The following is a 19980-nucleotide window of genomic DNA, read 5'->3' as shown; positions in this document are numbered from 1 at the left end:
AACAGTGTGAATAATCTTTTCCAATTCAGAGGCTCCTGAGATCTTCCTTGATGTGAAACTCCTCGCTGGCCTCACGGTAAAAGCCGGCACAAAGATTGAGCTTCCGGCCACTGTGACTGGAAAGCCTGAACCTAAAATAACCTGGACAAAGGCGGATACCCTTCTGAAGCCAGACCAAAGAATCACCATCGAAAACGTTCCTAAGAAATCCACGGTGACAATCACAGACAGTAAGAGAAGTGACACGGGCACGTACATCATAGAAGCTGTGAACGTCTGCGGCCGGGCCACCGCAGTGGTGGAAGTGAATGTCTTGGGTAAGGGAGACTCTTCTTTTTAAAAGGATTAAGTTTGCCATGGCTACTTGAACAAAACAGTTTATAACATTTTTTTTTTCCCGTGTGATGCCATCCACAGATAAACCCGGACCACCAGCTGCTTTCGACATCACAGAGGTAACCAATGAGTCTTGTCTTCTGACGTGGAACCCGCCAAGAGATGATGGTGGATCTAAGATCACGAACTATGTCGTGGAGAGGAAGGCGACGGACAGCGATGTGTGGCACAAGCTCTCCTCGACTGTGAAGGACACACACTTCAAGGCGACCAAACTGACACCCAACAAAGAGTACATCTTCAGAGTTGCGGCAGAGAACATGTACGGCGTTGGCGAGCCAGTGCAGGCTGCTCCAATAGTCGCCAAATATCAGTTTGGTGAGATGCTCAATCTGCTAACTAAAGAGAAGAAAAAGGGATGGGTTATATCAATCGTGCACGTAGGTATTGGGTGCAGATCGTGACTTTTTTCTGTCACTATGCCGTCTATAGATCCACCTGGACCGCCAACTCGCCTGGAACCTTCCGACATCACTAAAGATGCAGTGACCCTCACGTGGTGTGAGCCAGATGACGATGGTGGCAGCCCCATCACCGGATACTGGGTGGAAAGATTAGACCCTGACACTGACAAATGGGTCCGATGCAATAAGATGCCAGTGAAGGACACAACCTACAGGTGAGCCCGCCCCACCTGTCGGTCATGCTTTAAGTTAGCCCCGCACTCAGTTGTTGGCACACCACGATTCCCTTTGATCACATGGGATTACAAATCAAGAGATTTTCATCACTTTTACTTCTGTTGCCTGTTGGCACATGGTTTTTAAATTACATGGATACCATCTAATAGCACATATCTGCTATCTCTATAATAGTAACCTTCTAGGCATTTCTAAGCATTTGGTCTTCCAATATATTAGCATAACTGAAGATATTATAATTTGTATAATATTATAGAATTTGAGTAATATATGTGGCTTAATATAAAGAATGTGACAGTGCAGTTAGAAACGATTTTAAATTTATGTGGAAGTATATTCAGTTAAATTTACAAATTGATTCTCACTGTTTAAACAAGTTAGCCTCTTCTATGTATAGTACACACTTCTTACCATGATGTTATCTTGTCCCTGCTCCAGAGTGAAAGGTCTCACCAATAAGAAAAAGTACAGATTCCGTGTGCTGGCTGAAAATTTGGCTGGACCTGGAAAGCCAAGTAGATCAACCGAACCAATCTTAATAAAGGATCCCATAGGTATTATTTATATGATTTTCTGTGGTTATTTTGAGGCATATATTAACTTCCTTTAGACAAAACAAATAATGTTGAAATTGGCTTGCAGATCCTCCATGGCCTCCTGGAAAACCAACTGTAAAGGACATAGGCAAAACATCATTGGTATTGAACTGGACCAAGCCAGAACACGATGGAGGGGCAAAGATTGAGTCTTACGTCATTGAGATGCTGAAGACTGGAACAGACGACTGGGTCAGAGTGGCTGAGGGCGTCCCCACCACTGAGCATTTGCTCACAGGCCTGATGGAAGGGCAGGAATACTCGTTCCGAGTGAGAGCCGTGAACAAGGCTGGAGAGAGTGAGCCCAGTGACCCAAGCGACCCTGTGCTTTGCCGGGAGAAACTCTGTAAGTCACTCTTACGATCTGAAAACTACATCTAAGGGAGATTTTAAACCTCACTATTATTCCCACCTTGCCTTATTGTTTCCTTGACACCATGAGAACGTTTGGTAAAGACTTACATGGGACTTTTTTTCTCTTTTCTTCAGATCCTCCATCACCACCTCGTTGGCTCGAAGTGATTAATATCACAAAAAATTCAGCTGACCTAAAATGGACAGTTCCTGAGAAAGACGGAGGGTCACCCATCACCAACTACATCGTGGAAAAGAGAGACGTGAGGCGGAAAGGCTGGCAAACAGTGGACACCACGGTCAAGGAGACCAAGTGCACAGTAACCCCCCTGACAGAGGGCTCTCTGTATGTGTTCCGCGTGGCTGCAGAAAACGCCATCGGGCAAAGCGACTACACAGAAATCGGAGACTCCGTCCTGGCCAAAGACACCTTCAGTATGCACCGTAACTCAGCCTTTGCAGCAGCATTTGTAGCGAGTAATACGTCTTCTCTCGGGTTTTTCTAACCATTGGTTATTTTGCCAACAGCCACCCCGGGACCACCCTATGCCCTGACAGTGGTTGACGTGACTAAGCGACATGTTGACCTCAAGTGGGAACCACCTAAAAACGACGGTGGAAGACCGATCCAGAGGTAGAGCTTCCATTCCACTTAAAAAGAGTTAAGCACGGACATCCGGGACAAACTTCCGCTTTTCTGAGTGCTAAGTGAAATGTTTTGTTCCAACAGATACATCATTGAGAAGAAGGAAAAATTAGGCACCCGTTGGGTAAAAGCTGGGAAGACCTCAGGCCCCGACTGTAACTTCAGAGTAACTGATGTCATCGAAGGCACAGAAGTCCAGTTTCAAGTTCGGGCTGAAAATGAGGCAGGAGTTGGTCACCCAAGTGAGCCCACAGAAATCCTGTCAATTGAAGATCCGACAAGTAAGTCAGTCATGCCAATCATTCAGAGGAGATTGTGTAGGGCCTGGTGGCGAGACTGGGGTGTCAATGCTTTGCTGCTGTCTTCCCAGGTCCTCCCTCACCTCCTCTTGATCTGCATGTGACTGACGCTGGGAGGAAACACATTGCCATCGCTTGGAAACCTCCAGAGAAAAATGGTGGCAGTCCTATCATAGGCTACCATGTTGAAATGTGTCCGGTGGGCACCGAGAAATGGATGCGAGTTAACTCTCGCCCAGTAAAAGATTTGAAGTTCAAAGTTGAAGAGGGAATTGTTCCTGACAAGGAATATGTCCTGAGAGTGAGAGCCGTCAATGCTGTTGGTGTCAGTGAGCCATCTGAAATCTCTGAGAACGTGGTTGCCAAAGACCCAGACTGTAAGAATTAGATGTGTTTTATAGCTGATAATATAGTCTTTTTTCCTGATCATTGCATTTTAACGTATTTTCCCCTACCCCTTGATGTTTTGTAGGCAAACCAACAATTGATCTAGAGACTCATGACATCGTTGTTATCGAAGGTGAAAAGTTAAGCATCCCTGTGCCCTTCAGAGCTGTCCCAGTTCCAACTGTGAGCTGGCATAAAGACGGCAAAGAGGTGAAAGCCAGCGACAGATTAACAATGAAGAGTGACCACATCTCTGCACTCCTGGAGGTTCCCAAGAGTGTCCATGCAGATGCCGGAGTTTACACCATCACCCTAGAGAATAAGCTTGGCTCAGCAACTGCTTCAATCAATGTCAAAGTCATAGGTAACAATTCTGTAATGAAATTCCGGGCATTCAGCATCTGTTCCAGAAGTTATAGTAGCTAGCTTTGCAACAGTCTGTACAAATAGCTTCAAGAGCTGGCATTTGGACCCTGAACACTCCCTTAAGTGTTTTCATTTGAAAAGCAGTTTTGAAGAGATTAGATTAATAATTAGGCTCTGATTAATTTATTCGCATATGAAATACTAATTTAAGTAAACTATCTAGCACACCTAAAGAATATTTCAGTGATCAATATTTCTTTCTGAATTATATAAATTCAGCTTTCTATAGTTTTCTCCTTCAGGAATAATATTTTTCTGTCCTTTACTACCATCCCTGGTTTTAGTTGGATATTAATGGAGCAATTTTGCTTAACATAAATACTCAAGGATTGATGTTTCTGATTAGTAACAGATGGGGAACAAAGATGCTAAATGTCTTGTGTTCTGAGGGACGGTAGCACAGAAAAGATTACCCCACTCAAAAATATATTCCAAATCAGATACAGTTCACTATTCAAATGCTAATTTTTCAAGCTTATGATAGTAATTATCAATTTTATATGTAACAGGTCTACCTGGTCCATGCAAAGATATTAAAGCAAGTGACATAACCAAGAGTTCTTGCAAGTTAACATGGGAGCCTCCAGAATATGATGGTGGAAGCCCAATTCTTCATTATGTCCTGGAGCGTAGAGAGGCTGGGAGGAGGACATACATACCAGTCATGTCTGGTGAGAACAAACTGTCTTGGACCGTAAAGGATCTCATACCAAATGGTGAATACTTTTTCCGGGTAAAAGCAGTCAACAAGATTGGTGGAGGTGAATATATTGAACTCAAGAATCCCGTCATCGCTCAAGATCCAAAACGTAAGTTCGAACATAGACATTTGATAGCTAAGACAGAATATCCGAGAATTACTGTCTTTGCATTAATTGGTTTCTCCGATAGTAATAGGTATTTTTCTTTGTTCGCCAGAACCGCCTGATCCACCTGTGGATGTTGAGGTTCATAATCCTACAGCTAAGGCAATGACTATCACATGGAAGCCACCCTTGTATGATGGAGGAAGCAAGATAATGGGTTACATCATAGAAAAGATTGCTAAGGGTGAAGACAGATGGAGGAGATGCAATGAGCATCTGGTACCTGTCCTGACCTATACAGCCAAAGGACTTGAGGAGGGGAAAGAGTACCAATTCCGTGTGCGAGCAGAGAACGCTGCTGGTATTGGCGAACCTTCTCGGGCCACGCCCCCAACCAAAGCTGTAGATCCTATTGGTATGTTTTATTTATTGGGGGTGCTGCTTTCTCATTGTAAAACAAATGGGGTTCATGCTTGGTTGAGAATTAAAGGCAATTCTGACTTTTAATCATTACAGATGCCCCAAAAGTCATCCTCAAAACAAGCCTGGAAGTTAAACGGGGTGATGAAATAGCACTTGATGCGACCATTTCTGGCTCACCCTACCCAACAATCACATGGATAAAGGATGAAAATGTCATTGTACCGGAGGAAATTAAGAAGCGGGCAGCACCCCCAGTTAGGAGGAAGAAGGGTGAGGCTGAAGAAGAGGAGCCGTTCTTCCTGCCTCTGACAGAGCGTTTGAGCATCAATAACAGCAAACAAGGAGAATCTCAGCTGCGCATCCGTGACTCTCTGAGACCAGATCACGGCCAGTACATGATCAAAGTTGAGAACGATCATGGTGTTGCCAAAGCACCTTGCACTGTTGTTGTGTTAGGTAAGTAGTTAAAACTACTTCACAATGGAGAAAGAAAATCTACCTAAGAGTTCTAGCAAGACTTAAAAATAAGTAGTTTGGGGACCCTTTAAAAGAAACAACTTCAGCAAATGGTTCTCATTTGCATTTTATCACCTAAGCAGACACTATTGAAAAAAAAATCAACTGACCTTGTTCTTTGTTAGCTAATGTAATATAAAGATAGAAGGATATGGGAAAACTAGAAGTTGTACCCAAAGACCATACTAACATGTTTTCTACAGCAGCCGGTTCTATACAAAATTTTAATCACCCATCTCCTTTGATATATTAGATACACCAGGACCGCCAATCAACTTTGTATTTGAGGATATTAGGAAGAACTCTGTCCTCTGTAAATGGGAACCACCCCTCGATGATGGTGGCAGTGAGATCATTAACTATACCTTGGAAAAGAAAGACAAGACCAAACCTGACTCCGAATGGATTGTTATCACTTCAACACTCAGACACTGCAAATATTCAGTAACAAAACTGATTGAAGGAAAAGAGTACCTCTTCCGTGTAAGAGCTGAAAATAGGTTGGGACCTGGGCCACCATGTGTCTCCAAGCCACTTTTGGCCAAAGATCCATTTGGTAAGGTTCTTTTAGCATCTTAAGTTGGCCTTCCACCATATGCTTCCCTGTTTACATCATCATGGTTGTGTAAAATTGATTTTATATCATATTATATATACAATTCAAATATATTTTTTCCTCAGAACCTCCTGATGCGCCAGATAAGCCCATTGTGGAAGATGTCACCAGCAACAGCATGCTAGTAAAATGGAATGAGCCAAAGGATAACGGCAGCCCCATCTTGGGTTACTGGCTTGAAAAACGTGAGGTCAACAGCACACACTGGTCTCGTGTCAACAAAACCCTTCTCAGTTCTCTGAAGACCAAGGTAGATGGCTTATTAGAAGGACTCACCTACGTCTTCCGAGTCTGTGCCGAAAATGCTGCTGGGCCTGGAAAGTTCAGCCCGCCTTCGGACCCCAAAACAGCTCGTGACCCCATCTGTAAGTACCTTCTTAAGACGAGAGCGTAGGAGAGTAGTCTAGCCCACGTTTGGAAACCAGCGGTGAACTTGACCTGTGTCTTCTGCCTTCATCCTAGCTCCGCCTGGGCCACCCATCCCAAGAGTTGCAGATACGAGCTCTACGACCATTGAGCTGGAGTGGGAACCCCCAGCTTTCAACGGTGGTGGGGAGATTATTGGCTACTTTGTCGATAAGCAGTTGGTTGGCACTAACGAGTGGTCACGCTGCACAGAGAAGATGATCAAAGTCCGCCAGTTCACCGTCAAAGAAATTCGAGAGGGCGCAGACTACAAACTTCGAGTGAGCGCTGTCAATGCAGCCGGTGAAGGGCCACCTGGGGAAACAGAACCTGTTACCGTGGCTGAACCACAAGGTACTTTAAAGTTTTCGTGGGGAGGGATTGGATGTTTCCCAACATGGGGCTACATTTTCTTGCTCCTTGCACTAACATATGGCCGTTCTTCCTCAACAGAGCCTCCAACTGTGGAACTGGATGTTTCTGTAAAGGGAGGCATACAGATCATGGCTGGGAAGACTCTCAGAATCCCAGCGGTGGTGACTGGCCGGCCTGTGCCCACAAGAGTATGGACCATCGAAGAAGGGGAGCTGGATAAAGAGCGTGTTGTCATAGAGAATGTCGGAACCAAATCTGAGCTCATTATCAAGGATGCTTTGAGAAAAGACCATGGCAGATATGTGATCACAGCAACAAACAGCTGTGGTTCCAAATTCGCAGCAGTCCGGGTTGAAGTGTTCGGTAAGGGACATCTAGAGGATTTTCATAGGATTTTCCCATGGCATGTGATCTTACGACACTGATTTGTTTGTTTGTTTTATTGTTTGTTACTGTTTTTCCCAGATGTCCCTGGCCCAGTTCTTGACCTAAAACCTGTTGTAACAAACAGAAAGATGTGTCTGCTGAATTGGTCGGATCCAGCAGATGACGGAGGAAGTGAAATCACAGGGTTTATAATTGAAAGGAAAGATGCCAAGATGCACACGTGGAGACAGCCCATTGAGACGGAGAGATCCAAGTGTGACATCACAGGTCTCATAGAGGGACAGGAATACAAGTTCCGTGTCATTGCCAAGAACAAGTTTGGCTGTGGGCCTCCTGTTGAAATAGGACCAATTCTTGCAGTTGATCCGCTGGGTAAGAAAAGATTTTCACTGTGTTTACCAAATAAATGCTATTCTGTTTATAGATAAGTCAAGTATTTGCTGAGACTTACTGTATCAAACACCCAACAGTCTCAAGATCTTAGAGATTAGCTAGAGGATAATAAAAGAAAATCAAATATCTATTAGCAATTTTTAAGATACCATATTTGCTAAATCTCCATGTGTTTTTGCTTTATGTATATGAAAGATGTGGCTTTTTCTGTGCCAAAAACTTTGGATCTACAAAGTCTTCATAATAACCTACAAGTAGTTCAAATAATTTAGAAGCATTCAATATTACCAATATAGTAGAGGATCTCTAAATACAACAGTCTGGCCAGGCATGGTAACACACGCCTTTAATCCCAGCACTCAAGAGGTAGAGGCAGGCAGATCTCTGTGAGTTCAAGGCTAGTCTAGTCTACAGAGCAAGTCCCAGGATAGCCAAGGCTACACAGAGAAACCATGTCTAAAAACAAACAAGTAAAGTGAATTGGTGGTTACACAGAATTCTCTGCTTTTCTAAAAAGAAAATTATGAGGCAGGTAGTTGTCATAAAATAAATGATTGAGTTTTATTTACTACACTGCTAAGAAGTCTTCATACTGGAAGGGTAGGGAGACCCCCAATCAGAAAGAGCCCTCAAAGAATAGAAAACCAGAGGAAGTCCCCCAGAAACTAAAATGAAACACTAAAATTCTACACACTTAGTAATACACCTTTATGGCCCTCTTAAAAGAAAATCCACTCCTCCAGAAACAGGAGGTTCTCTTCCACTCTGGCATCTGGAAAAAGAGAATTACAGCACACACCACCGTTTCAATCACCCCATAAAGTCCATGAGTTTCAGGGTATGCCAGAGGCCTCAGGATAGATAGAACTGGATTCCCTCTGCAGTAACAGTCAGCTAGAATGGGATTGCTCTACTTATACCTATTCTTAAGGACACAAAACCTTTGATGTATTTCATAAATGACCTTTCCTTTGAAGCAATATAACTCAAAGGGTGGTCAGTAACCATGTCAACTGTTTGGCCACAAGAGAAAAAAAAACCACGATGCTTTCTGCTGGCATTCAAAGCAGAACATCACACACCTATTTTCCTAGGTTGGTAGACTGAGACAATCTGTCAGTGTCCCAGGCATACAATCTAAAATACTAAATACAAAACACATACATACATACCCTTGACTTATTTTCAATTAGTGATTCTGATGAGATATTCACTAAGAAGAAATCTGCTGTTAGTGAGAATGGCTGTCACTGTGACTGGTATGTTTGGAAAAGGATTCTGAAAATGCCATTTAATCTATTTTTCACACAAACAGAGGTGACATATCATTCCTTATGTAAACACTTGCCTCATACTCATACTTTCAATGGCTTCTGCTTTCAGGTCCTCCAACATCTCCGGAGAGGCTCACGTACACAGAGAGGACAAAATCCACCATCACGCTTGACTGGAAAGAGCCCCGCAGCGATGGCGGCAGTCCCATCCAAGGGTACATCATTGAAAAACGCCGCCATGACAAACCTGACTTTGAGAGAGTTAACAAGAGACTCTGCCCAACCACGTCATTTGTGGTTGACAATCTTGATGAGCACCAGATGTACGAGTTCCGAGTGAAAGCCGTCAATGGCGTTGGTGAAAGCGAACCATCCCTGCCTCTTAACGTGGTCATCCAAGACGATGAAGGTATGTATGGGTCTCATCTCCGGTGCCACTACTGTGCTTGATGGTGACTTGGGACACAGTTTTAAGACTTCTGCACTCTTGACTTCTCTCTGCAGTTCCTCCAGCTATTAAGTTGCGCCTGGCTGTTCGAGGAGACACTATCAAGGTTAAGGCAGGAGAGCCGGTTAACATCCCCGCCGATGTGACGGGACTCCCCATGCCTAAGATTGAGTGGTCCAAGAACGAAAAGGTGATTGAGAAACCCACGGATGAGCTTAAAATAACCAAAGAAGAAGTATCCCGAAGCGAGGCCAAGACTGAGCTGAGCATCCCCAAAGCCGTCCGAGAGGACAAGGGCACTTACACAATCACCGCTTCCAATCGTCTTGGCTCCGTATTCCGCAACGTTCATGTGGAAGTATATGGTAAGCGTATATATCATCCCACATTTGCCTCCTGTGTGGGAAAGAAAGCTACCTCCTGTTCAAGAACGGCTTCTCAGTCCCCACTACGGTTCTTTTCCAGATCGTCCATCTCCACCCAGAAACCTCGCTGTTACTGACATTAAAGCTGAGTCTTGCTATCTGACATGGGATGCCCCTCTAGACAACGGCGGCAGTGAAATTACCCATTACGTCATTGACAAGCGCGATGCCAGCAGGAAGAAGTCTGAGTGGGAAGAAGTCACTAACACTGCTGTGGAGAGAAGATACGGGGTAAGTGCTTCCAAATTGATGCACGTTCATAGGACATAGCTCCGACTTGATACCACTTTTAATATAACTTTATGATTTGATAGCAGTTTAAGGTAACTTTATAATTTAACAATTAAACTCAAAATTTCACACAAGCAGAAACTATTTGTGAGTTTGGCACTCTTATTATTATGCACATACGGCCACTCAGCAAATACTGCTTACTACTCTCTTCCTCAAATCCTCTGGAAACTATAAAGATTGAGGTCTTCTTTTTAAAGGGTTGCTCTTTTCCTCTCTCTTTCCTACGATTTCATCCTGTGTGTTTACTTCTCGTGGTGATCCATCTTCAAACAAATTGAGCTTTGAAATAAGTCAGACAGCAGTCCAAGCAGATTTGTTCTGACTCCCTTATTCACCCACGTTTCTAGATCTGGAAGCTCATCCCCAACGGTCAGTACGAGTTCCGAGTGAGGGCAGTGAATAAATATGGAATCAGCGATGAATGTAAATCAGACAAAGTCACCATTCAAGACCCCTATCGCCTCCCGGGACCTCCTGGAAAGCCCAAAGTCTTAGAGCGCACCAAAGGGTCTATGCTCGTGAGCTGGACCCCTCCTTTGGACAACGGAGGTTCTCCAATTACTGGCTACTGGCTAGAGAAGAGAGAAGAAGGCGGTAGCTACTGGTCACGTGTTAGCCGAGCACCAATAACCAAAGTTGGCCTGAAGGGCATAGAATTCAATGTTCCACGGTTGATTGAAGGGGTGAAATATCAATTTAGAGCCATGGCAATCAACGCTGCAGGAATCGGCCCTCCCAGTGAACCGTCAGACCCAGCCATCGCAGGAGATCCCATATGTAAGTATATTTTACTTCTAGGACTCGTTTCTAATGGGTAAAGTTACTAAGTAGCTTACTCTTAAATTTCTCACATTTTTATTAGAACCAGTCATAGTGAAGTAAGTACATATATGTGCATATACATAGTTTTAGCTTTTAAAATCTTGGGTTATAGTTAGTATTTTTTTTTAACCAAGTGATACAGAAATGGACTAAAAGGTATGGGTTCTAAGCTCCATCTCATTAGTTACTGTGGATATCCTTCCCTCCGCTAAACAGACCCTCTTGGAAGAATTCAATAAAAAAAGTAAAATATTAACTATTTGTTGAACAAAGACATCAAATTCTCAGGCAGAATAGCTGAGGTCGAATAATGAAAAATCTCATTGGATCATATATGGGCAGATCAGCTCAGGCCTGAAAATATAGTAATTTTCCTGACTCGGCGCATTTTCTCAATAATACCTGGCTATATTCTTTAAAGAAAAACTCCAACATTTTCAATTAAAGATTTAATATACCTCCATGCTATAGAGGACAAATATATAATAAGGTTCATTCGTGTTCATACAGCAAATTATTTTGGTGCATGGACTGTTCAAGGGTTCACCCTATACGCAAGGAGGGGGAGGGGTGACACACCATGCCGACTAGGTAGCAATATTTCATCATCAGGCACCATCAGGAAAGCATTACGGAGTGATGAGTGGGAATATTGATTCTGCCCCTAAAGAGCCTTGAGAGTTGTTTGTATCCAGACGTTTGCCCAGCTAGTGATGAAAATATTTTAAATTTCCATATTGTAGGAAATAAAATGTTCAGCTATAATACACTGTTGAATCTCTTCAGGAGGATGTCAAAAGTAAGATAGCTTTCCACCAATGCTGTGCTCACGGGGTACAGCTCTTTCCACCGGTGCTGTGCTACAGAGTACAGCTTTTTTTTTTGTTTGTTTGTTTGTTTGTTTTTCGAGACAGGGTTTCTCTATAGCTTTAGAGCCTGTACTGGAACTAGTTCTTGTAGACCAGGCTGACCTCAAATACACAGAGATCCACCTGTCTCTGCCTCCCGAGTGCGCCACTACCTCCTGACCAGAGTACAGCTCTTTTCACCAACGGTTTTCTCACATGGTGGAACTCTTTTCACCAATGGTATGCTCACGGGGTATAGCTGTAGTGAGAGATAGTGAGTAATCCTTTCCCCAGAGATTGTTTGCTTCTGTTTCTGCTTTAATACTGAAATAAAATATACTCTTATTTCTTATACGTATTTTTCAGCACTTCAATTTTAATATGATAACAGACAACAATAAATGTCTTATCTAGTGAAAGTCTTATGGTATACATAAAAATAGCATTCCACTACTTCAAAATGTGACGTTTGTTTGTTTGTTCCTTATTAGACCCCCCTGGGCCACCTTCGCGCCCAGAGGTTAAAGATAAAACAAAATCAAGCATCTCACTGGCATGGAAACCTCCAGCCAAAGACGGTGGCAGCCCGATCAAAGGTTACATCGTAGAAATGCAGGAGGAGGGTTCCTCGGACTGGAAAAAAGTCAACGAACCGGATAAACTTCTAACTACCTGTGAGTGTGTGGTGCCTAACCTGAAAGAGCTGAGGAAGTACAAGTTCAGAGTGAAGGCTGTCAATGAAGCCGGGGAATCGGAACCAAGTGACACGACTGGAGAGATCCCTGCCACCGATATTCAAGGTAGTCTTCCCTATTCAGCGTTGTGTTCACCTTGTCAGACTGTGACATCCATGTACCGGAGACGTGTCTGTTACCTCTTTGAGAAGTGTCAGCTAACGGCTGTCCCATTACCATTCCAGAGGTTCCAGAGGTGTTCATTGACATCGGAGCACAGGACTGCCTGGTGTGTAAAGCCGGCTCACAGATCAGAATCCCTGCTGTCATCAAGGGGCGCCCAACGCCAAAATCATCTTGGGAATTTGACGGAAAGGCAAAGAAGGCAATGAAGGTAATAATCCCAGGACTTCCCTGTGTTGCGTCTTCCACTGGATAACCAGGAGCAGTATTTCAAACATAACTGTCTTCTTTTCTAATAGGACAACATTCATGACATCCCTGAAGACGCACAGGTAAGAGGGGCTAGCTTAATGAATTAGGAGCGTGAGTGACCTTAGAAGTGTGGCGGTCTCATTTCATGTATGACTACGATTCCCTTCGTACAGCTGGAGACTGCCGAGAACTCCTCTGTCATCATCATCCCGGAGTGTACTCGAGCTCACACGGGCAAATACAGCATCACAGCCAAGAATAAAGCCGGACAGAAAACTGCCAACTGCAGAGTTAAAGTCATGGGTAAGAAAGATGTTCACAGTTGCTACCGAGTCAGGGCAAACTGCTCTCAGCATCCACGGAACGATGTTTACACTGTGGTTTGCAACCAACAGATGCGCCAGGCCCGCCCAAGGATTTGAAGGTTAGTGACATTACGAGGGGCAGTTGCCGACTGTCATGGAAGATGCCAGATGACGATGGAGGAGATAGGATCAAAGGCTATGTCATCGAGAAGAAGACGATAGATGGAAAAGCCTGGACGAAAGTCAATCCCAACTGCGGAAGCACCACGTTCGTGGTGCCGGATCTCATCTCCGAGCAGCAATACTTCTTCCGCGTGCGAGCAGAAAACCGTTTTGGAATTGGCCCACCCGTAGAAACCATTCAGAGGACCACTGCGAGAGATCCAATCTGTAAGCTTTGGAATGCAAGTTTAAAATACGGTCTCGGGAATGAGCCGCATTATTAATAACCATGCTTAACGATTCCTGTAAACATTTTTACAGATCCTCCTGACCCTCCTATTAAACTCAAGATTGGTCTGATAACGAAGAACACGGTACATCTGTCATGGAAACCGCCAAAGAATGATGGGGGCTCTCCTGTCACCCACTACATTGTCGAGTGCCTCGCATGGGACCCTACTGGGAAGAAGAAAGAAGCCTGGAGACAGTGTAATAAGCGTGATGTGGAAGAACTGGAATTTACTGTTGAAGACCTCATAGAGGGTGGGGAATATGAATTCAGAGTCAAGGCTGTCAACGAGGCCGGGGTCAGCAAGCCTTCAGCCACTGTTGGCCCTGTGATTGTCAAGGACCAGACATGTACGTATTTAACAGAGAATTTCCTTCCTATGTATCTAATAATCAAGAATCGGTAGATCCATCTAACAGTGTGTTTCATGGGATTCATGTAGGCATGGAAACATGATTCAGTTACTGTTTACCCCATTATGGAATATGCTAATTCTGAATTAGCGAATGTCTTTCATATTGCTTTTACTATAGACAAGACACATCTAATTTCCTTCCTGTAATTTTCTCCAAGGTAGGCTGTCTTATCTAACAGAAATTAAAGGAATTAAAAGGGGCAGAAAGCTAGTAATTGGCTTAGCACCTGCTAAGACCAATGCATCTTTCCTATCAAGATTTTCTCTTTTTGAGAAAACCCATTTCAGCTTTGAGTTTTGAAGATAAGCTACATAAATAAGTCTCTTTGCATTAGTGTTACCATCACTGTCACTGTGTATTTATTTGGTTTTATGATTGTGCCAATCCTTTTTGCACACTCATAATAGATTTATAAAAAATTGTTTGGCTTGTAACTATATTTCTTATAAAAATTCACACCAGAACCTCTGAATAAGCATGGAAATGACTTTATAACTCTGCAGATTATTAAAGAAAAACACCATGACCCAAAGTGCGAAGCATAAACTACTGTGATAGTCATGCCTTGTTGCCCTTGTGATGTGGGAATCCCCTCTGTGTGCTGTGAATATGTTTTATTGCCATTGGTTAATAAAGCAGCTCCTTTGGCCAATGGCTTAGCAAGCAGAGCAAAGCCAGGTGGGAATTCTGAACAGAGATATATAGGAAGAGTAGGCAGAGTAAAGGAGATGCCGTGTAGCTGCCGAAGGAGAAAGATGCCTGCAGAAACCTCACCTTCCCGGTAGGCCACAACCTCATGGTGATACACAGATGAACAGAAATGGGTTAATTCAAGAGTAAGAGCTAGCTAGAAATATGCTAGAGTCATTGGCCAAACCATGTTGTAATTAATACAGTTTCTGGGTGATTATTTGGGTCTGAGCAGTCAGGAAATGAAAGAGCAGTCTTCACTTACACCCTTGGTCAGAATTTTCATGTGTATGGTAAAGCATGATGAGGGAGAGGCAATATCATATAGACAGCTGTATGTAGATCCAATAAAAGATAGCTACATGTCCCACACTAGCATGACAGTGTTAAAGAGAGACCCATTATTTATGTCAGGGTGGACAATGAAGTCTGAATACAGCCAACCCAAATTGGCTTTGTAGCCGCATTAAAATTCACATTCTAGTCTTTAGTGCATTTGGCTACCTGTGTTAACGTTTTGTTCTTATTAATTATCCAGGCCCACCATCAATTGAGCTCAAAGAATTCATGGAAGTGGAAGAAGGAACTGATGTTAACATCGTGGCCAAAATTAAAGGTGTGCCATTCCCAACTCTCACCTGGTTTAAAGCGCCTCCGAAGAAGCCTGATAGCAAAGAGCCTGTGGTCTATGACACCCACATCAACAAGCAGGTGGTGGATGACACCTGCACGCTAGTTATCCCTCAGTCTCGCCGGAGTGACACTGGCTTGTATTCTATCACTGCCGTAAACAACCTGGGCACAGCGTCGAAGGAGATGAGACTCAACGTCCTTGGTAATGATTGCACTGTTTGGTTAAAACGATATGGTGTTATTTTGATTCATAAACAAAATTTGGCTTTAAATAATTCAACTAATAAAATATTCTTTTTGAAAAAAAAAATCATCCAGGTCGTCCTGGCCCCCCTGTGGGACCCATAAAGTTTGAATCTATCTCAGCTGATCAAATGACACTATCTTGGCTTCCACCTAAAGATGACGGTGGGTCCAAGATTACCAACTATGTCATTGAGAAAAGAGAAGCTAACAGGAAGACATGGGTCCGTGTCTCCAGTGAACCTAAGGAATGCATGTACACAATCCCCAAGCTGCTAGAAGGCCATGAATATGTGTTCCGAATCATGGCCCAGAATAAGTACGGCATTGGGGAGCCACTGGACAGTGAACCTGAAACAGCACGAAACCTCTTCTGTGAGTAGGACAACATTTTCACACATTAGGTCAAACTTTTCTGGTGTTTTGTTTAGTTTTTTGATGACTTCTTGTCAATTACTATCTTTCTCACAGCTGTCCCCGGAGCTCCGGATAAACCGACGGTGAGCAGCGTGACTCGTAACTCCATGACGGTCAACTGGGAAGAGCCAGAGTACGATGGTGGCTCTCCCGTGACTGGGTATTGGTTGGAAATGAAGGACACCACTTCAAAGAGATGGAAGAGAGTTAACCGAGATCCCATCAAGGCCATGACTCTGGGCGTCTCTTATAAAGTGACTGGCCTTATTGAAGGTTCTGACTATCAGTTCCGAGTGTATGCAATCAATGCTGCGGGTGTGGGTCCCGCAAGTCTCCCCTCAGATCCAGTGACTGCTCGAGATCCAGTGGGTAAGCCTTTACATTCTTAAAAAAAAAAAAAAGGTGTCTAGATGGGTGGTGGCACACGCTTTTAATCCTAGCACTTAGGAGGAAGAGGAAGGGGGGATCTCTGAGTTTGAGGACAGCCTGGGCTACAGAGCAAGTTCCAGAATAGCCAAGGCTACACAGAAAAACCTTAGCTCAAAAAAAGGAAAAAAAAAAAAAGAAAAGAAAATGATTTCTAAAAGTACTGTGGAAATCAAGAATACTGATATATACTGGTTCTTTCCAGCTCCCCCTGGTCCTCCGTTCCCCAAAGTGACAGACTGGACAAAATCATCTGTGGACTTGGAATGGTCACCTCCACTAAAAGATGGTGGATCCAAAGTAACTGGATACATTGTTGAATTTAAGGAAGAAGGCAAAGAAGAATGGGAAAAGGTAGCTAAAATGTTCATTGAAGAAATGTTCCATGAATAAGTTCTAAATAGTTTTTCTTAAGCCCATTTGTTTCTATGTTTGAGATTAAAAATCAGAAAAATAATTATTTATATCCAACTAGTCAAGAGTGTGAAGAAGGTCCTATGTTGGGTGTCAAAACAGTGAAAAAAAGTAAGTTCTAGCATTCAATAGCACAGTGTGAGTGAAGCACAAGATGCTGACCACAATAGCACAGTGTGAGTGAAGCACAGGATGCTGACCACAATAGCACAGTGTGAGTGAAACACAGGATGCTGACCATCCTTCACAATAATTTATCATTATTTCCTTTTAAAAAATTGAAATGAATCACCTACCAGGTATAAATAATAAATACTTAAGGAGATGGAATGTTTTATTGCCATCTGTTTATATGTAATGAATTATTATACTGTGAGCAGATACAGTTGGGATAAATCAATTAAAAATAAAAATTGAGCTTTTAAAAGTTAAGTCATGTTATCCACTCTTCCTTTGGTTATGAATCCTAGAAAGATGGAACAGTACAGTTTTTTCTATCATTTACCAGTAATTTATAAACACAATTTTGACAAGTCGTTCACCCATTGTCTATAACTGTTTGATCCCTGAAACCTCCTGACAAGAGTAGGTAGGTAGGAGTTATACTTGAGAGAGTTATTAAAGCAGCAATATTATATACTAGTTATAGCATACATATTTACATTAGGAACACTCTAGTTATAAAATGCTTGTTATTTTCTCCCAGGCTAAGGATAAGGAAGTGAGAGGGACAAAGCTTGTGGTGACCGGGTTAAAAGAAGGAGCATTCTACAAATTCCGCGTCCGAGCAGTCAACATTGCCGGGGTTGGAGAACCTGGAGAGGTCACAGATGTTATTGAAATGAAGGACAGAATTGGTAATTACCACTGTTTCTGCTAATTTATCCAGGTTTGTGTAGGATATATTGAAAGGTGAAAGTCACACTTGCCTTTTTCAATCGTTTCCCAGTGTCGCCCGACCTTCAGCTAGATGCCAGCGTCAGAGACAGAATAGTGGTCCACGCTGGAGGGGTGATCCGCATCATAGCCTACGTATCTGGAAAGCCACCTCCAACTGTCACCTGGAGCATGAATGAACGGGCCCTACCTCAAGAAGCCGCCATTGAGACCACAGCCATTAGTTCATCCATGGTCATCAAGAACTGCCAGAGGAGCCATCAAGGTGTCTACTCTCTCCTTGCGAAAAACGAAGGCGGAGAAAGAAAGAAGACAATTATTGTTGATGTGCTAGGTAAATCATTTCAATTTTATTGAAAAAATTTATTTTATTTTACTTTTTTTTTCAAGACAGGATTTTTATTGTGTAGCCCTGGCCGGCCTCAAACTCCCAGAGATATGCCTGCCTCTTTGAGTGCCACCATATACATAAATGCAACGTTTTTAAAATTTATCATTTTAATTATGTCTACAGCAACACTATGTACTAGAAAAATAGTTCACAGCTGACTGTCCATTTTAGACTTTTTAAAATGCTCCTCTTCACATTTTTATCCCATAGGCATTCCACATTGTTGTATTCCTGCTACCCAATTCTGATTTTTTTAGTGTGTATGGTGTTTTGGCTGCACATATGTATGCATGACATTTTTGTGTAGCTTGTGAGGAGGCCAGAAGAGAATGTTAGATACTCTGGAACTAGAATTACAGATGCTTGTTGGTCGCCATATGTTGGGGACCAAATCAAACTCCTCTGTTAGAGCTTCAAGTGCTCTTAATGCTCTTAACCGCCTAGCCACATCTCCACTCCCCTATGTGAAGTTTCGTATGTTACATTTTTTTTTTTTTGACAAGACATGCCACCTTAAGGACCTAGTGTGTGATTATCTGGTCTTTACAAAAGCACCTTTCCTGGAAATGTTTGTGAATGTTTAAAGTTTCACCACAATAATCTTTTCCACTTGTCCTCAGATGTCCCAGGACCAGTTGGAGTACCATTCCTCGCTGACAACCTAACCAATGACTCCTGCAAGCTCACATGGTTCTCTCCAGAAGATGACGGCGGCTCCCCCATCACCAACTATGTCATTCAGAAGCGGGAAGCAGACCGCAAAGCATGGACCCCTGTAACCTACACAGTCACTCGACAGAACGCTACTGTACAGGGTCTTATTCAAGGAAAAGCCTACTTTTTCCGAATTGCAGCCGAAAACAGCATTGGCATGGGGCCATTTGTTGAGACACCAAACGCACTTGTCATCAGAGATCCAATAAGTAAGTACGGTTGAGAACAAGCTATGGTTAACCACGCTGCTCTTCATTTAATACAACACTATAGTATGAGTGTGTGTGTGTGCCTTACATGCTATCCACTTGTCAGGCTTTAAGACAGTTGTTCAATATCTGATGTCATTGTATCTGTGACTGTGAAAGAAAGAAATGGCAGGGATGTGTCGGAGTCCTCAAATCCCTTCCCTATATTTATTCCATTGTTTAGGGTTGTTTTCTTTTTTTTTTTTTGTAAGTTTCCCATTCAATGGTGTAAATGAAAACTGAATCATTTTCCTAATTCTCAAACTGCTTACTCTTAAGATATTTTGTTATTTAGCCAAAATGAAGCTCTATTTTCTCATCTCTTGGTTGAGAACATCGAGTTCCTCAAAGCCTTTCTCACTCTAGTAGTGCTACGGTGAGAACAGTTTTGAGATTCTTTGAAGTCTGGTTTGGTTTTTAAAAGTAGCCCTCAGGAAAGGGTACTTATGGTGCTCTTCTACATTATCACTGTGACGCTCCTGGCATTGTCCTAACATTTACAGCTGTCCCAGAGAGACCTGAAGACCTGGAAGTCAAAGAAGTCACTAAAAATACCGTGTCTTTGACCTGGAACCCTCCCAAGTACGATGGTGGATCAGAAATTATTAACTATGTCCTAGAAAGTCGCCTCATTGGCACTGAGAAGTTCCACAAAGTTACAAGCGACAACCTGCTTAGCAGGAAATACACTGTGAAAGGCTTAAAAGAAGGTGACACCTACGAGTACCGTGTCAGTGCCGTCAATATTGTCGGACAAGGCAAGCCGTCATTCTGCACCAAGCCGATCACATGCAAAGATGAGCTGGGTATGTGTCCGCTGCACTTTGTGCTTTGAAAACATATACCTCT

The 19980-nt window shown here is 43.0% G+C and overlaps 1 protein-coding gene across 2 annotated transcripts in view; it reads left to right on the top strand.

Moving 5' to 3' along the window:
• Window positions 1-19980, top strand: part of Ttn (titin) — a 270353-nt gene that overhangs the window by 182355 nt on the left and 68018 nt on the right. For both annotated transcript variants that reach the window (XM_013345840.2, XM_013345841.1), the window contains 36 exons: window positions 30-317; window positions 418-714; window positions 829-1015; window positions 1476-1591; window positions 1680-1979; window positions 2123-2422; window positions 2516-2621; window positions 2718-2914; window positions 3004-3309; window positions 3405-3683; window positions 4255-4554; window positions 4664-4966; window positions 5068-5430; window positions 5744-6046; window positions 6172-6471; window positions 6569-6865; window positions 6965-7249; window positions 7352-7645; window positions 9050-9349; window positions 9445-9753; window positions 9854-10044; window positions 10455-10884; window positions 12269-12577; window positions 12697-12845; window positions 12934-12966; window positions 13060-13189; window positions 13282-13581; window positions 13675-13992; window positions 15287-15583; window positions 15700-15999; window positions 16096-16410; window positions 16673-16821; window positions 17588-17738; window positions 17831-18112; window positions 18790-19092; window positions 19635-19937. In XM_013345840.2, coding sequence (XP_013201294.1) covers window positions 30-317; window positions 418-714; window positions 829-1015; window positions 1476-1591; window positions 1680-1979; window positions 2123-2422; window positions 2516-2621; window positions 2718-2914; window positions 3004-3309; window positions 3405-3683; window positions 4255-4554; window positions 4664-4966; window positions 5068-5430; window positions 5744-6046; window positions 6172-6471; window positions 6569-6865; window positions 6965-7249; window positions 7352-7645; window positions 9050-9349; window positions 9445-9753; window positions 9854-10044; window positions 10455-10884; window positions 12269-12577; window positions 12697-12845; window positions 12934-12966; window positions 13060-13189; window positions 13282-13581; window positions 13675-13992; window positions 15287-15583; window positions 15700-15999; window positions 16096-16410; window positions 16673-16821; window positions 17588-17738; window positions 17831-18112; window positions 18790-19092; window positions 19635-19937 — 9390 coding nt within the window. The remainder of the gene's footprint in view (window positions 1-29; window positions 318-417; window positions 715-828; window positions 1016-1475; window positions 1592-1679; window positions 1980-2122; window positions 2423-2515; window positions 2622-2717; window positions 2915-3003; window positions 3310-3404; window positions 3684-4254; window positions 4555-4663; window positions 4967-5067; window positions 5431-5743; window positions 6047-6171; window positions 6472-6568; window positions 6866-6964; window positions 7250-7351; window positions 7646-9049; window positions 9350-9444; window positions 9754-9853; window positions 10045-10454; window positions 10885-12268; window positions 12578-12696; window positions 12846-12933; window positions 12967-13059; window positions 13190-13281; window positions 13582-13674; window positions 13993-15286; window positions 15584-15699; window positions 16000-16095; window positions 16411-16672; window positions 16822-17587; window positions 17739-17830; window positions 18113-18789; window positions 19093-19634; window positions 19938-19980) is intronic.

The sequence above is a fragment of the Microtus ochrogaster genome, chromosome 4 (genome assembly GCF_000317375.1).
Source record: "Microtus ochrogaster isolate Prairie Vole_2 chromosome 4, MicOch1.0, whole genome shotgun sequence".
NCBI lineage: Eukaryota > Metazoa > Chordata > Mammalia > Rodentia > Cricetidae > Microtus > Microtus ochrogaster.
The sequence above is the reverse complement of the archived record's forward strand: the minus strand, read 5'-3'. Positions and strand labels throughout refer to the sequence as shown.